This window comes from Schistocerca cancellata, chromosome 5 (genome assembly GCF_023864275.1).
Source record: "Schistocerca cancellata isolate TAMUIC-IGC-003103 chromosome 5, iqSchCanc2.1, whole genome shotgun sequence".
In the NCBI taxonomy this organism is placed as follows: Eukaryota; Metazoa; Arthropoda; class Insecta; order Orthoptera; family Acrididae; genus Schistocerca; species Schistocerca cancellata.
In genome coordinates, this window is record NC_064630.1 from 474,682,366 (window position 1) to 474,701,336 (window position 18,971).

An 18,971-nucleotide genomic window follows, 5' to 3' on the forward strand; every position below is an offset into this window, starting at 1 on the left:
AACACCTCTTCCTGTTTCTGAGTTCAACATCTCACTCATTATGGAGGGATGCTGACTCAGTTTTTCGGAATAGCAAATGGGAAGTTGCGGTACAGAAAATGGCCCAGAGACCACCAGTGTGTGTGTGTGTGTGTGTGTGTGTGTGTGTGTGTGTGTGTGTGTGTAGTGAGTGAAGTGTTATGAAACAATGTGTGTATAGTGTGTACAGTGACTGATAGTGAGATATGAGTGAACAATGTGGCATTACATTATTTAATAAGTTATTTGAAAAAAGGTATTGTATACCAGGAGTAAATCTAATGATTGCCTCATAACTAGACGTCCGTAAATATATGTGTATACGAATTAGCTTATTTTAAATTGATCTAAATTTGTAAATACTTTGACATATCCTATATCCTTGTAAAAAGAGATCTACGAATGAATAAAGCTAGTACTACTACTTATTGTCCCAATCTCTATACCTAAGTGCTCGTCGGATTTCATACCCTGTAATCTCAGCAACAACACTATCGGTACGTGTATCCCACGATCAGATGTATCAGAACGACTTTCGCTTATAACTTTCGTCTCGGCCGTTTCCGGGACAGGGTAATTTACCTAAAACTGATACATTTACCTTTCTCCATCTTCCCTGAAAGTTTGTAGCACTATCACGGAATCACCCCATACATATACTATCCTACTTGTACAATCATTTGTTCTGGACAAATCTTTTATCACAGAGAATTTTCTGGTTTAAAGTTTATGGCCTGGAAAACCTAATTTTTATGCGTAGTTTCTTGAGTAGCAATGACAAACAATATGTTCATTAATGTTAAAACTGATCATGTAAAGATATTCGAAAACCGACTTGATCCAAAAAAATTTTGAAAAAAAGACTTTCAAATGATCTATGCAACATGCACCCAGATAATCCGTTACCTGTATTTGGCTTTTTGATGACTGGATAGTGGCAGAAAAGTGAAAAGAGTGTGTTGGATTCATTTTTTTTTATTCGTATGGCAGAACGACGACTATTTGAGATATGAAAAAAACTAAAAAAGCACGAGGGTTGAAACTTGAACAATAGCAACTATTAATTTACAACTTACAAAAAACACATACATGTTTCAAAGTTTCACCGTCCTTCAAAGTAGTCAACAGGATTGTGTATAACTGTTGCCAGCGATGTGGGAGTCGTGGGATACCCTTAGCACTGACTGTTGGGTTGACAGTTCTTGTGGAGTGGTCTGTGGCTCGACGAATATTTGTAACAATACTGAGGCGAATGCCAAGAAGTGATTCCTTCTATTTAGGAGTCAAGTTGTAGTCAAGAGGGCATAAGTCCGGGGAGTGTGGAGTGCGGTAGAGAAGTAGCTCTGAAGAAGACTCATAGGAGGAAGACGACAAGACAGAGAGAGTAAAGAAAAAGAAATGTACAGAAGAAGAAAAACACCACTCCTTCACTCCAAAGTGGAAAACAAAAACTGACGTTAATCGTTTAGTTTACCTAACCTGTGAGCCTCCTCCTTACTTTTCCTTACCGTCTGATATCCAATCCTGGAGTCATTTTAAAAAGCATTTAAGATACAGTACTCATGTATTTGGATGCAATTCGCACTCTTTAAATTAGCCGTACAGTCCACGTCAACTCTTATACTCACCGGCACACTGCCACCGACGCCATTCTCCTGCGGCGACTGGTCCGAAAAGGCTGGGTTATCCTGGCTCATCTCCAGATAGACGCTGAGTGAGTTAACACTTTAAATGTCTTCTCTGAAACAGACATTTGATATTTTAGTCCTGATAGATGTTTCCACTATGATCAAATGCGGTCAAAGAGAAGCAGAGTAAAAGTCAAGTTACAGAACCATAGAAAATGGTTGTTTCATATCCAAGACACTCATTACGAGATTTGTTAGAATGGTGACTCTGAGAAGAGTATCTGGTAACAGTTCTACACAAACTTTTTTCGTCGGGTCGTCCGCATAATATCTTACTGTTCGGTTTTAATCTTCCTATATAATCTTTAAAAAGGTTTCTCAGTTTCATTGTTCATATGTTTTCAGTTCTCATTAGAATACTGTGCCATGCTTTAGTTTAAGATGCAAATGATTAGCTTTCCAGAGCATTCACACAACGTTGGCGCCGGTGGCGACACCTTCAACGTGCTAGCATGAGGATTTATCATACACAAACAGCAGTTGACCGGCGTTGCCTGGTGAAACGTTGTTGTAATGCCTCGTGTAAGGAGGATAAAAGCGTACCATCAGGTTTCCGACTTTGATAAAGGTCGGATTGTAGCCTATCGCGATTGCGGTTTATCGTATCGCAACATTGCTGCTCGCGTTGGTCGAGATCCAATAACTGTTAACAGAATATGGAATCGGTGGGTTCAGGAGGGTAATACGGAACGCCGTACTGGATCCCAACGGCCTCGTATCACTAGCGGTCGAGATGACAGGCATCTTATCCGCATAGCTGTACCGGATCGTGCAGCCACGTCTCGATCCCTGAGTCAACATATAGGGACGTTTGTAAGACAACAACCATCTGCAGGAACAGTTCGACGACGTTTGCAGGAGCATGGACTGTCAGCTCAGAGACCATGCCTGCGGTTACCCTTGACGCTGCATCACAGACAGGAGCACCTGCGATGGTGTACTCAACGACGAAGCTGGGTGCACGAATGGCAAGACGTCATTTTTTCGGATGAATCCAAGTTCTGTTTACAGCATCACGATGGTCGCATCCGTGTTTGGCGACATCGAAGTGAACGCACATTGGAAGCGTGTATTCGTCATCGCCATATTGGCGTATCACCCGGCGTGATGGTATGGGGTGCCATTGGTTAAAAGTCTCGGTCACCTCTTGTTCGCATTGACGGCACTTTGAACAGTGGACGTTACATTTCAGATGTGTTCGACTCGTGTCTCTACCCTTCATTCGATCTCTGCGAAACCCTACATTTCAGCAGGATAATGGACGACCGCATGTTGCAGGTCCTGTACGGGCCTTTCTGGATACAGAAAATGTTCGACTGCTGCCCTGGCCAGCACATTCTCCAGATCTCTCACCAACTGAAAACGTCTGGTCAATGGTGGCCGAGCAACTGGCTCGTCACAATACGCCAGTCACTACTCTTGATGAACTGTGGTATCGTGTTGAAGCTGCATGGGCAGCTGTACCTGTACACGCCATCCATGCTCTGTTTGGCTCAATGCCTAGGCGCATCAAGGCCGTTATTACGGCCAGAGGTGGTTGTTCTGGGTACTGATTTCTCAGGATCTGTGCATCCAAATTGCGTGAAAATAATCACATGTCAGTTCTAGTATAATATATTTGTCCAATGAATACCCGTTTGCCATCTGCATTTATTCTTGGTGTAGCAATTTTAATGGCCAGTAGTGTACATCGACTTTTTCGTCGGGTCGTCGGCATAATATCTTAATGTTCAGTTTTAATCTTCCTATACAATCTTCAAAAATGTTTCTGAGTTTCATTGCTCATGTTGTCAGTTCTCATTAGAATACAGTGCCTTGCATTAATTTACGCAAACTGTTATCCATATCTAGGAGAATATTCAACGCCAGTGGTTATCTTTACTCCAAATTCTTCCTTCGCCCATTCCAACCCATTTACTATTTTAGAAATTGAGATTTAGTTGATATTCTCAACATAAACGTTGTCTAGGCGTATACTGCTTTATGTTTCAATACATCGAAGGATAAAACTCGCATTCCGTCCACATTCGCAGCTGCGTTGCTCTCTTTCTACTGACGAGGGAACCTCCCCATCGTACCGCCCTCAGATGTAGTTATAAGTTGGCACAGTGGACAGGCATTGAAAAACTGTACACAGATCAATCGAGAAAACAAGAAGAAGTTGTGTGGAACTATGAAAAGAAAAGTAAAATATACAAACTGAGTAGTCCATGTGCAATATATGCAACATCAAGTAGAGTGTTAACCCAAGAGCGCCGTGGTACCGTGGTTAGCGTGAGCAGCTGCGGCCGTCACCAGCGCCGTGTAGAATATATCAGACGTGTTTTCCTGTGGAAGGATCGGTTGACCTATGACCTTGCGATCAAATGTTTTCGGGTCCCATTGGGGAGGCACGTCCTTTCGTCTACCAATCGCACGGTTTTGCAGTGCGGTCGCAAAACACAGACACTAAACTTATTACAGTGAACAGAGACGTCAATGAACGAACGGACAGGTCATAAATTTGCGAAAATAAAAAAAATTAAACTACTCACTCGAGGGAAGACTTGAACCAATGACCTCGCGTTCCGCGGCTGCTCACGCTAACCTCGGGACCACGGCGCTCTTGGGCTCACATTATACTTTATGTTGCCTATATTGCGCATGGACTACTCATTTTGTATATTTTACTTATTTTTCTTCATAGTTCCACATAACTTCTTCCAGTTTTCTCGACTGATCTGTGTTCAGTTTTTCAAGGCCTATCCGCTGTGCCAACTCATAACTAAATCTGAGGGGGGTGCGACTGGGAGGTTCCCTTGTAAGAGAGAAACTGCTTGTGGTGGACACACCTTCGGAAGGAGCTGGGTTCAAATAACGGTCTGCCCAACAAGATTTAAGTTTCTCGTGGTTTACGTAAGTCACTTAACACAACAATCATTGTTCCTTTGAAAAGGACGCGGTCGCTTTCCTTAAACAATGCGAGCTTGCGCTCCGCCTATAATGACCTGGCTTCTCGGTGGGACCCTATAGCTTATTCTTCCTTCCTTTTCTAATTACGTATTCGTTCCACTACCATACTACATAATCTTGTATTTCTTACTGGTGCACGAAGATATGAGCAAAAACAGCTTCCAGTCGCGATGCATTATTTTGAAATTATTTGCCCATGATCTTCCATTGATACTTATGCATACTTATTCGTCAGATGGCCATATTTATGGTAAGTACATTTCGACGACGAACTACAAATTGTGATAAAAGTTGTCGTTAATACGATAAAAATCTATTGATCTGAAATACAGATCATGATAGAACATATATTTCAAACAGCGCCAGACATTTTCACCACAGTTTGGAAGGTCAACACCTTCCAGGATGGACAATAAAATTTACTGTTTCCTTCTGTCTTAACTACGAAATCTATACTGAGCTTAATTCCGAATGAATTTTTTAGGTTTTCTGTATTTGGTAGCGTGTTATTCACATCTCGTTCCTCTCTGTTTCGCTTGAGTGCGAATGGATGGCATTTCATCGCGGCAGATATCACAACTATGTATTTTAAGAAAAAGTTATTTTCACAGTCGCAATTGCATGGCATAAACAACTGACTGATGCTCAGTCATTTATGGCGTACATCTCTCTTTGACAATTAACTTTTCTTCCCTGCTTTTTCGACATACTTGTGAAGTAAAACAGAAGTATTTATAAACAGCTGCCCTTCCATGCAGCACTTTGAGCATTACTTCGTCTTCCTATGGGACGTGTAGAATGGATCTCCTCTCACATTTTTTCACCACCACCTAGAGAGAGGGCCGCGGCGCGGTCAATGTGACGTCACCCAGAACGGGCCAGACTTGGTGCAGCGCTGCGCTGACAGAATCGAGGAGCACACCCTGCTGTATTTCTCAAAACATTTCGCAGAATATATTCGGTAAAAAAAACTGTTTTCCTACGTGACTTGTAGTTTTACACGTCAGCTTCATAGTAAAATGCCCATCATTTCGTTAATTGTCATAATTTTTGTGATATGTGCTATATAAATAAGAAGCTGGAAAACTCTGCAGTGAAAAATAGAAGTCGCTATAATTTTGCATTTGGTGCACATTACATCATACGTTACTGTAAATGAAATTTAGCTAAGATATTGATTTTTTTCTTTAGACTTGGGAGGTGCTCTCTCTATCTGTCTCCAGCCTCGAAAAAATGGATTTTAAGTAGTATTTTCATTGCCGATCGCACGAGCACGGTAATGAAATATTCATAACATCCGTCACATCTCGAAGACCGTTAGATACACTACTGGCCATTAAAATTGCTACACAAAGAAGAAATGCAGATGATAAACGGGTATTCATTGGACAAAGATGTTACACTAGAACTAACATGTGATTACATTTTCACGCTAATTGGGTGCATAGATCCTGTGAAATCAGTACCCAGAACAACCACCTCTGGCCGTAATAACGGCCTTGATACGCCTGGGCATTGAGTCAAACAGAGCTTGGATGGCGTGTACAGGTACAGCTGCCCATGCAGCTTCAACACGATACCACAGTTCATCAAGAGTAGTGACTGGTGTATTGTGACGGGCCAGTTGCTCGGCCACCATTGACCAGACGTTTTCAATTGGTGAGAGATCTGGAGAATGTGCTGGCCAGGGCAGCAGTCGGACATTTTCTGTATCCAGAGAGGCCCGTACAGGACCTGCAACATGCGGTCGTGTATTATCCTGCTGTAATGTAGGGTTTCGCAGGGATCGAATGAAGGTTAGAACTACGGGTCGTAACACATCTGAAATGTAACGTCCACTGTTCAAAGTGCCGTCAATGCGAACAAGAGGCGACCGAGACGTGTAACCAATGGCACCCCATACCATCACGCCAGGTGATAAACCAGTATGGCGATGACGAATACACGCTTCCAATGTGCGTTCACCGCAATGTCGCCAAACACAGATGCGACCATCATGAGGCTGTAAACAGAACCTGGATTCATACGAAAAAATGACGTTTTGCCATTCGTGCACCCAGGTTCGTCGTTGAGTACAACATCGCAGGCGCTCCTGTCTGTGATGCAGCGTCAAGGGTAACCGCAGCCATGGTCTCCGAGCTGATAGTCCATGCTCCTGCAAACGTCGTCGAACTGTTCGTGCAGATGGTTGTTGTCTTACAAACGTCCCTATATGTTGACTCAGGGATCGAGACGTGGCTGCACGATCCGTTACAGCCATGCGGATACGATGCCTGTCATCTCGACCGCTAGTGATACGAGGCCATTGGGATCCAGCACGGCGTTCCGTATTGCCCTCCTGAACCCACCGATTCTATATTCTGCTAACAGTCATTGTATCTCGACCAACGCGAGCAGCAGTGTCGCGATACGATAAACCGCAATCGCGATAGGCTACAATCCAACCTTTATCAAAGTCGGAAACGTGATGGTACGCTTTTCTCCTCCTTAAACGAGGCATCACAAAAACGTTTCACCAAGCAATGCCGGTAAACTGCTGTTTGTGTATGCTAAATCGGTTGGATACTTTCCTCATGTCAGCATGTTGTAGGTCTCGCCATCGGCGCCAACCTTGTGTGAAAGCACTGAAAAGCTAATCATTTGCATATCACTGCATCTTCTTCCTGTCGGTTAAATTTCGCGTCTGTAGCATGTCATCTTCGTGGTGTAGTAATTTTAATGGCCAGTAGTGTATATGGAAAGGAGATTTTGGCCAATGATAGCACGCAAAGAGGAGAGTGTTTTTCCATATGGTTAACATGCTCTAAAACTAAACTCCACTCTGAACAGGCCATGAAGGCCCAAGGATACTGGCCGGCCACCGTGTCCTTCTCAGACCACAGTCATCATCACTGGATGCGGGTATGGAGGGGCATGTGGTCAGCAACACCGCTCTCCCGACCGAATGTCAGTTCCCGAGACCGGAGCCGCTACTTCTCAGTCAAGTAGCTCCTCAGTTTGCCTCACAAGGGCTGAGTCCACCCCGCTTGCCAACAGCGCTCGGCAGATCGGATGGCCACCCACCCCGCCCGACAGCGCGTAACTTAGGTGATCTGACGGGAACCGGAGTTACCACTGCGGCAACGCCGTTGGCGTATGGTTAACATGCAGAACTTTATTTACGGCGATGGGACAGAAGCTACAGTTTTTATTTTATGTTTTTTTCAAACCAGTACTGTAATTTTTAAGTCATGAACAGCTACTAAAAAGAGAATTTGCTCGTATGAAAAACGTGAAATTTCTTCTCTTATTTTGTTCTAAATAGACACAATGAAACTTGCCAACGGACTTTCTTTCTAAACTTCAGTTATCTTTGACATATGAACAATTACCGCAAATTGTGTACCATTTTCCATTCCTATCTCTGTACAGAGTGAGGGACGGAATCTTCTTATTACAAATATCTCCTAATCCATCAGCGAAAGTATCTTTTTAACATGTTTGATACCTGTTTATTATTGATTAATAAGGTTACAAAGACAAAATGTTCATTATTTTATGAACTGCTTGGGACAATTCGTAACATTAAAATGGATTATAAATGGTTCAAATGGCTCTGAGCACTATGGGACTTAACATCTGAGATCATCAGTCCCCTAGAACTTAGAACTACTTAAACCTAACTAACCTAAGGACATCACACACATCCATGCCCGAGGCAGGATTCGAACCTGCGACCGTAGCAGTCGCGCGGTTCCTGACTGAAGCGCGTAGAACCTCTCGGCCACACCGGCCGGCAAAATGGATTATAAATATATATAATTTATCTTTAACACATCAAGAGATAATTAAGGTGAATATGTTCGCAACTTCACTTTTAATGGGTATAGTAACGTAAAGATGGTACACTGTCTGCTGTGAATTATGTTCATAGTTGTCAGATGATGAACAGGAAGAAAATATTTTCGAAAGTTTTAGTCACAGCTGTTCACTAGCCAGAATACGACGGGTTACACGATTCTGACAAAATTGCAACAGAATTGGCGTTTTATTTTTGTCTGAAATGTTAATCTTTCTTATTTCAAAAAACATCATGTGTTTCGAGTACCAGCTACATTTCTTTTGTTGAAATGTTTAATTTTGCTTCTTTCTCCAAAACCCAGTATAATTTGCTCAAAACAACCTTGCAGTAGCAGTTGCGACATAATCCTGAAACACGATGTCTCATTAAACAAACAATTAGTGACCAGAGTGGTCAATAGCTTATAGAAAATCTCGTTGTGACCGTTTGCAGTAGCGTAAGAGAAGAAATTTCATGTTTTTCATACTAGTAAATTCTCTTTCCACTAACCGTCCACGACTCTTAAAAAACTGAAGTACTGGTTTGAACAAAATAAAATAAAAACTGCAGCTTTTGCCATTTCGACGTAAGTACCGTATGGCAAAACACTCTGCTCTTTGTTTGCTATCATTGGCCAAAATCTCGTTTCGATATATCGAACGGTTTACGAGATAGGAGGGATGTTATGAATACGTCGTTCCCGCGATCATGCGATTGCAAAAGAACGTGCTAACTAAGATCAATTTTCTGGAGATGGGAGACAGACCTTTACCCAAGTCTAAAGAGAAATTCAGTATCTTACCTAAATTTCTTTTGCAGCAACGTATGATGTAATACACACTAAACCCAAAATCATAGCGACCCCTATTTATCACTGCAGTGTTTTCCAGCTTGTTATTTATATGAGAAATACCACTACAATTATGACCAGTAACGAAATGATGGGCATTTCAACATGATGCCGACGTGTAAAGCTACAGGCAACGTAGAAATATTTTTTTTTTACATAATACATTCGGTAAAAGGTTTTGAGAAATACCTCAGGGCGTGCTCCTCGATTCTGTCAGCGCAGCGCCTCGGCAAGCCTGACCCACTGCGGGTGACGTCACACACACCGCGCCGCGTACTTCTCCCTAGGTGGTGGTGATTTGTTCCATTCTTGTGTTTCCTTCCATTGTCCATAATCATTTTTATTGCTTCGACACTTTTAACTGCATGTTCCATGAACCTTTAGAGATTTATAATCTTATTTCCCATTTTCCATCTACTTCTGATCGACAATCTATAGTATTTTAGTCCAGAAGCTTCTTACGATCTCTAAATATTCTAATATTTCGTAATTTGCCAGCATTTACTTTGACGTGTGCTCTATCTTCCTCAGTATTCTTTTGAATTGTCCAGTCTTTCTCGTTGGTATACACTGTTCACAGCTTAATGTTGGTGTCCTTTATATTCTAGTGGCAGATCGTTTGTTGCGATTTTTGAAAACCGTATTTGCTTTCAACAAGTTGAACTCATTCAGTTTCATGGTACTGGGTCACTTCTGCTGTTAATCTCCTAGGGTGAATTGTGATATCGGATTATGTGTATGCTTTAAACTCCTGTGTGTTACAGGTATCATTACACAAAAAAGACACTGCATGTAAAGCCTTGAGACTTAGGGTAATAAACATGTAGATGAATTAAAACGTCTCTCCGGCCTTGCTTAATTATACGACTTTGGGTGTATGTGGGCGACTTTTTAGCGACTTTTTGCCGCCGTTTTCCTGTCGCAACAATGCACATGCTAGAAAGTGCTGCACTAGCACAGCGAATGCTGCAGCGTGCTCCCGGATGCAGTTAAAGAGTTTGTATAATCTTCCATGAATCGCAGTTGTATGAAGGTTTAGAGGTGCTTCAACGTGACATCAATCACATTCTTTCAGAAGCTCCCGTTATTTCGGTAACCGTCCGTAAATAACCATCTCTTATCTTCTATATACTTTTTCAGATGCTGATACACTTATCTGCAGACTAACAGCCTCATTTTCTCTCATACCAAACTTGTTATTTAAATACAATGCATGCAGTCATTACCTTCGTCATCAACGACGTTTTTTTTCCGTTGTAGTAATATTGCCATCTGTTGATAGTTACCAGTCTACTCTATTTGCGTCAGTTAACGTATGTGGGATCCCTGTGTGGGTTTTATCGTCAAATAAATTAAGTAAAACAAGCAGACCGAAATAAGGAAGCATCGCTAAATAGAGACTTAGTGAAATGAGAGTCTTGCAACAGTTTTAATTCTGAGCCATTTGTGTTAAACTGTTCCGAGCACTGACGAACTGAATCTCGCAGTGCACTGAAAAAATGCGCCACTTATTTCTTGGTGCTGAAAATCGCGATGACACTGTCGGCGGTACGACCCTCAGTCGATGTGCTCCTCTTCCTTTAAGTGTTGTTGATTTGCAGTGTTATCTTCAACACACTCATGATTTTTTGTATCTTGTGGAATATTCAAATGGCTCTGAGCACTATGGGACTTAACATCTGAGGTCAGCAGTCCCCTACACTTAGAACTACTTAAACTAAAGGACATCACACTAATCCATGACCGAGGCAGGATTCGAACCTGCGACCGTAGCAGCAGCGCGGTTCCGGACTGAAGAGCCTAGAACCGTTCGGCCACTCTTGTGGAATATCCTGTCTTTCATCACGCCAATTGCGCTTCGATTTTGAAGCAGCGATGACACTGTTGATGAGCTCAGAAATTATTTTGATGTCAATTCTTCAAATGCTGTACAACAAATTAAAAATCATAAACACGTGACGTTATTTCAAAGCACATCTCAATTATCTCTATGATTGGAAACGTTAACAGGTAATGAAACACAAGACACTGTTCCGTGTCTACTATTTCCGTGTCCAAACGACAAGTTGTCATGAATGAAAATACATCTGAAACTTTTTGTACACTCTATGAACAACACATCATAAGTGACAGAAGTCGCATGATGTCTAACATGTCCACAAATATGAATGGTGGTTTTACTAAATGAGAGCGAAAATTGTCATATGGACATACTACCGGAAACGTGTCCAAGGGAGGTACATCAACATGCAGGTTGATATAAACGATCGTTCTGAATTGAAAACTCATATCAGAACACACCAGCAAGTGGGAATGTTCCGTTTGTGCTAGTGTTTTAACTCCACACTCAAGACAGCAGTGAGGTGGAGTACCATCATGTACCCTCGCACCACGAAAGACGCGTCTTCCAAGTGTCACCAATAATTGGGGCTGAACTGATGTTGAAGGTTCGCTGCCGTCATACCACAGCTCGCTGTTGGTTATTGTGAATGTTGACGATTACGCAATTCGTAAAGGTAGCTTCATCTGTAAATAGAATGGATAACAGATGTCCTAGCACTGTGGTGGCTTGTGCAACGAACCAGTAACAAAACCTTCGCCGCAGAGGCAAGTCCGTAGGTAATAAGGCCTTCACGCGTTGTAAGTGATACCGATAGCTAGCTGCAGCTGTCGTAAAGAATGTTCCATACGGTCGTCTGGTTTACCCCATGCTGGCGGGCCACATGTCTGGTGCTGTTACCGGGGTGATCGTCAAAGATCTTCTATCTCTGTCTTCAAGTGGGTGTACCTCCTTTGGTAGATATTTCCGGCTATGCGCCCATATCATGCTTTTTGCTCCTTTTGCCCACAGGTTCATGGACAACTGTGTGGCTGGATTGAAGAGTTTTTAGTAAACAGAACACAGCATGTTGCTCTCAATGGAGAGACGTCTACAGACGTTAAAGTAACCTCTGGCGTGCCACAGGGGAGTGTTATGGGACCATTGCTTTTCACAATATATATAAATGATCTAGTAGATAGTGTCGGGATATCCATGCGGCTTTTCGCGGATGATGCTGTAGTATACAGTGAAGTTGCAGCATTAGAAAATTGCAGCGAAATGCAGGAAGATCTGCAGCGGATAGGCACTTGGTGCAGAGAGTGGCAACTGACCCTTAACATAGACAAATGTAATGTATTGCGAATACATAGAAAGAGGGATCCTTTATTGTATGATTATATGATAGCGGAACAAACACTAGTAGCAGTTACTTCTGTAAAATATCTGGGAGTATGCGTACGGAACGATTTGAAGTGGAATGATCGTATAAAATTAATTGGGTATCAGCCGGGTGCCAGGTTGAGATTCATCGGGAGAGTCCTTAGAAAATGTAGTCCATCAACAAAGGAGGTGGCTTACAAAACACTCTTTCGACCTATACTTGAGTATTGCTCATCAGTGTGGGATCCGTACCAGGTCGGGTTGACAGAGGAGATAGAGAAGATCCGAGGAAGAGCGGCGCGTTTCGTCACAGGGTTATTTGGTAAGCGTGATAGCGTTACGGAGATGTTTAGCAAACTCATGTGGCAGACTCTATAAGAGAGGCGCTCTGCATCGCGGTGTAGCTTGCTGTCCGTTTCGAGGGGGTGCGTTTCTGGATGAGGTATCGAATATATTGCTTCCCCCTACTTATACCTCCCGAGGAGATCACGAATGTAAAATTAGAGAGATTCGAGCGCGCACGCAGGCTTTCCGGCAGTCGTTCTTCCCGCGAACCATACGCGGCTGGAACAGGAAAGGGAGGTAATGACAGTGGCACGTAAAGTGCCCTCCGCCACACACCGTTGGTTGGCTTGCGCAGTATAAATGTAGATGTAGATGTAGAACTGGTACATGGGACGAACAGAGCAATTGCACAGTTGATTTCTGGAGCTGTGCTTTACTCCATGAAGACATAAGTTGATGATTGCTGTGTAAATGTTCTGCATTGAATGGGAAACATAATTATACGACAATTGAGAGGCGATTTCCTCAAATTACAAGCAGAAATAAAAGTTCTCAACAATCAGTTGTAATTTGGTGTAGTAAATTATCACAAACGGTCGTGGTACTCGCATGTCGAGGCGCGGACTGCATTGTCGACGATTTCAAGCGGCAGCTGCGGTACGCGCATGCGCGTGCTTTTTGCCTGAAGAACGCTTATATCCTTAAAATTGTTTCTCGCCTGCTTATGCAGAATTAATCAATTACTACCACAATCAGCGATCGGAACTCGAAACAAACTGAATCGAAATTCACTAAACAACTCGCAACGGTCACGTTTAATGCTCGCATTAGCTACAGCATTTACAACAGAGAGCTCACTACTGAACGCTCATTGGCTGTCGGACAATACGTGACGTAGGTGCACAGAACAAGCCTGAAGTCGACCGCCATCGTTCGTGACTCAACTATGGTTATCGAGCAATTTATCAGCACTACTGCAACCACCAGTTTACTCATTATCTGCTTACATTTCAGTAAGCCGACTGACTTGTTTTAAAGTGAAATAGTTTTTCATGTGCTCTTTTTAATTAAGTTTAAAAACAGTTAGTAACAAAATAGATTTCCATTATAAATATCTACAAAATACTCCTGGATTTTAAGCCGCGTTATCAAATTGCCAGTCGTCTTCTGTCTCAGATCCTTCGTCCGACTTTTGCCTGATGATTTTTCAGACTATCAAAGTTTCACCCCCTCCCCCCCCCCCCTCCCTTGCTGTCGGTGGACTGGAGTCGAGCTCGCAATCCCAGATTACATGTGCCTGGCGTGCCAACATCCAAGGACCTTCCACATGGGCGCCGACTACGGATATGCTCGGTCGCTCAAGCAGACCCCAGAATTTCAGTGGGTATGCACAGCATACCTCATTGGAAATTGTAGTATTATTTTTTTCTGTACGTTACATACGTTTTCATAGTACCCAACCGGCACTGCAAAGGTTTGCGTCTTTGACAGAGCACTGAAAGACCGGAGTCGAAACAAGGACCCGGGAGTAGACAACATTCCATTAGAACTACTGACGGCCTTGGGAGAGCCAGTCCTGACAAAACTCTACCATCTGGTGAGCAAGACGTATGAGACAGGCGAAATACCCTCAGACTTCAAGAAGAATATAATAATTCCAATCCCAAAGCAGGTGTTGACCGATGTGAAAATTACCTAACTATCAGTTTAATAAGTCGCAGCTGCAAAATACTAACACGAATTCTGTACAGACGAATGGAAAAACTGGTAGAAACCGACCTCGGGGAAGATCAGTTTGGATTCCGTAAAAATATTGGAACACGTGAGGCAATATTGAACTTACAACTTATCTTAGAAGAGAGATTAAGGAAAGGCAAACCTACGTTTCTAGCATTTGTAGACTTAGAGAAAGCTTTTGACAATGTTGACTGGAATACTCTCTTTCAAAATCTAAAGGTGACACGGGTAAAATACAGGGAGCGAAAGGCTATTTACAATTTGTAGAGAAACCAGATGGCAGTTATAAGAGTCGAGGGGCATGAAAGGGAAGCAGTGGTTGGGAAGGGAGTGAGACAAGGTTGTAGCCTCTCCCCGATGTTATTCAATCTGTATATTGAGCAAGCAGTAAAGGAAACAAAAGAAAAATGCGGAGTAGGTATTAAAATCCATGGAGAAGAAATAAAAATTTTGAGGTTAGCCGATGACATTGTAATTCTGTCAGAGACAGCAAAGGACTTGGAAGAGCAGTTGAACGGAATGGACAGTGTCTTGAAAGGAGGATATAAGATGAACATCAACAAAAGCAAAACGAGGATAATGGAATGTAGTCGAATTAAGTCGGGTGATGCTGAGGGAATTAGATTAGGAAATGAGACACTTGAAGTAGTAAAGGTGTTTTGCTATTTGGGGAGCAAAATAACTGATGATGGTAGAAGTAGAGAGGATATAAAATGTAGACTGGCAATGGCAAGGAAAGCGTTTCTGAAGAAGAGAAATTTGTTAACATCGAGTAGAGATTTAAGTGTCAGGAAGTCGTTTCTGAAAATATTTGTATGGAAGTGAAACATGGACGATAAATAGTTTGGTCAAGAAGAGAATAGAAGCTTACGAAATGTGGTGCTACAGAAGAATGCTGAAGATAAGATGGGTAGATCACATAACTAATGAGGAGGTATTGAATAGAATTGAGGAGAAGAGGAGTTTGTGGCACAACTTGACAAGAAGAAGGGACCAGTTGGTAGGACATGTTCTTAGGCATCAAGGGATCACCAATTTAGTACTGGAGGGCAGCGTGGAGGGTAAAAATCGTAGAGGGAGACGAAGAGATGAATACACTAAGCAGATTCAGAAGGATGTAGGATGCAGTAAGTACTGGGAGATGAAGAAGCTTGCACAAGATAAAGTAGCATGGAGAGCTGCATCAAATCAATCTCAGGACTGAAGATCACAACAACAACAACAACAACAACAGTACATTACATACGTTTTCATCGTACTTAACCGGCGCTGCAAAGGTTTGCGTCTTAACCTTAATTAAAATCGACTCACTCATTACATTTATGGACAGCTGCTTTTGTAATACACCACCGTAAAAAGATTATCTTAAAAAAAAACGACTAATTGAATTCGGGGATTTAAAATCCGCGTTGGCGTATAAGGAAAGGGACCGTTTTCTAAAATCTCTGAATATTAAGGGAGTGCCATTTGTTAAGTCAATAACGTAAACCGAAGGCGGTAACCTTTAATTATTATTATTGTATTAAATAACTAGAAATGAAGCCGGTTGGGTACGATACAATGAAAAAGTTTATACTACGAAATACGAATTTAATTAGCGATTTCTTTTAAGATAACCTTTTGATACAACCAAATACGTTACCACTGAACTGGAACATCTGCTACCAAGAGTGCCCCGCCCCTCCGAGCTAAAACATTCACTAAATGGACAGTACTTACGAATTTGAATTTCCAGATTTCAACAACTGAATGAACAACGAAGTAGTCAGAAGTCAGAACGTATAAACCTCTAGTTTGTATTCTGCTTGACTTATGTCACCTGCACTCGGAATTATATCTACATGTCTTGTGTGTAAAATCGTTAAAGTGGATAAGTATACAGTGACATACAAAAGGGCTTCGTCTGATAATCGTGATAGCGATGGTGTTATCCAATTGACAGCGTGTATCAGTAAAAGTGATCTATCTTCGGTAGCTTGTGACAATGAAATCCCTGTTGCTATTTCTGGTAATTCCACGAAAATGATACCAGTGCTGAAAGAGGCAGCCGCACGGGCAGGACTTTTCAAAAACGTTGGTTAAAAAGATATACACTCCTGGAAATGGAAAAAAGAACACATTGACACCGGTGTGTCAGACCCACCATACTTGCTCCGGACACTGCGAGAGGGCTGTACAAGCAATGATCACACGCACGGCACAGCGGACACACCAGGAACCGCGGTGTTGGCCGTCGAATGGCGCTAGCTGCGCAGCATTTGTGCACCGCCGCCGTCAGTGTGAGCCAGTTTGCCGTGGCATACGGAGCTCCATCGCAGTCTTTAACACTGGTAGCATGCCGCGACAGCGTGGACGTCAACCGTATGTGCAGTTGACGGACTTTGAGCGAGGTCGTATAGTGGGCATGCGGGAGGCCGGGTGGACGTACCGCCGAATTGCTCAACACGTGGGGCGTGAGGTCTCCACAGTACATCGATGTTGTCGCCAGTGGTCGGCGGAAGGTGCACGTGCCCGTCGACCCGGGACCGGACCACAGCGACGCACGGATGCACGTCAAGACCGTAGGATCCTATGCAGTGCCGTAGGGGACCGCACCGCCACTTCCCAGCAAATTTGGAACACTGTTGCTCCTGGGGTATCGGCGAGGACCATTCGCAACCGTCTCCATGAAGCTGGGCTACGGTCCCGCACACCGTTAGGCCGTCTTCCGCTCACGCCCCAACATCGTGCAGCCCGCCTCCAGTGGTGTCGCGACAGGCGTGAATGGAGGGACGAATGGAGACGTGTCGTCTTCAGCGATGAGAGTCGCTTCTGCCTTGGTGCCAATGATGGTCGTATGCGTGTTTGGCACCGTGCAGGTGAGCGCCACAATCAGGACTGCATACGACCGAGGCACACAGGGCCAACACCCAGCATCATGGTGTGGGGAGCGATCTCCTACACTGGCCGTACACCACTGGTGATCGTCGAGGGGACACTGAATAGTGCACGGTACATCCAAACCGTCATCGAACCCATCGTTCTACCATTCCTAGACCGGCAAGGGAACTTGCTGTTCCAACAGGACAATGGACGTCCGCATGTATCCCGTGCCACCCAACGTGCTCTAGAAGGTGTAAGTCAACTACCCTGGCCAGCAAGATCTCCGGATCTGTCCCCCATTGAGCATGTTTGGGACTGGATGAAGCGTCGTCTCACGCGGTCTGCACGTCCAGCACGAACGCTGGTCCAACTGAGGCGCCAGGTGGAAATGGCATGGCAAGCCGTTCCACGGGACTACATCCAGCATCTCTACGATCGTCTCCATGGGAGAATAGCAGCCTGCATTGCTGCGAAAGGTGGATATACACTGTACTAGTGCCGACATTGTGCATGCTCTGTTGCCTGTGTCTATGTGCCTGTGGTTCTGTCAGTGTGATCATGTGATGTATCTGACCCCAGGAATGTGTCAATAAAGTTTCCCCTTCCTGGGACAATGAATTCACGGTGTTCTTATTTCAATTTCCAGGAGTGTATATGGATTCAGTTTGACGAAAAGGATGACAGAGTTTATTGTTTTTTTTTTTTTTGTAGGTCTATGTGTGTGAACAAAAGATTACCTCCAAAAACTGTTACTGCGAAGAAGGATTCCTATAATGCATTCGTTAAATACGGCTTCAAGAACTGGCCCGCTGCTCTAAAGCGATTCAGATCTTAGTAAAATAGTAATTTGCACATGTGTTCAGTTCGTACAAATATTCTACGGAAAAAAGGAGTAGATATTCTATCATCAGCTAGTCATTCTAAAGCAAAAGAAATGCAGGCCTCTACTGTTCGTTTAAGTTAAATTTTTACTGAAATATTGTTCTTGATTTGCCAGGGATTGGCCTTACGTGGTCATGTTGATGTACCTTCTACTTTTGTCAATCTTCTGAAATTTCGTCCCGAGGATGTACCCGGACTGAAAGTTTGGCTTAATCAGACTAGTTACAGATGGATGTCTCATGACATAATTAATGAAATTGTAACATTGATAAGCATGTCTCTTCAGAGAATTTTGATTCAACAAATAAAATAATATGATTTATATGCATTAATGTTGGACGAGACATCCGATATATCAATTAGAGAGCAGCCGTCTGTTTTCATACTGCTGACCAAAATTTTGCTGTTCATGTATTGTTTCATAGTCTTTATGAACTCCCATTAACTGATTCAGATACACTGTTTAAGTCTGTGAATGATATTTTATTAAGATATTCTATTTCTGTGAGCAGTTGACAATTTTCGTGGACAATGCTATGACGGCGCAACAAATATTAGCGTTGTCTGCAAGGATTACAGTCAGGGAGAAAAGAAATTGAATGCAGAGCTGTTTAAATCACTGCTTGGGTCGTTTAATAGAATTCCAGTATTAACAGATATTCTGTTAATTCTCAA

At 43.0% G+C, this 18,971-nt stretch overlaps 1 protein-coding gene across 1 annotated transcript in view; it reads right to left on the reverse strand.

Annotated features, from left to right (window-relative positions):
* Positions 1 to 18,971, reverse strand: part of LOC126188067 (proton-coupled amino acid transporter-like protein CG1139) — a 129,348-nt gene that overhangs the window by 93,016 nt on the left and 17,361 nt on the right. Inside the window, exon 2 of the mRNA XM_049929512.1 lies at positions 1,647 to 1,758. Within this exon, the coding sequence (XP_049785469.1) occupies positions 1,647 to 1,715 (69 nt within the window). The 5' untranslated portion in view covers positions 1,716 to 1,758. The remainder of the gene's footprint in view (positions 1 to 1,646; positions 1,759 to 18,971) is intronic.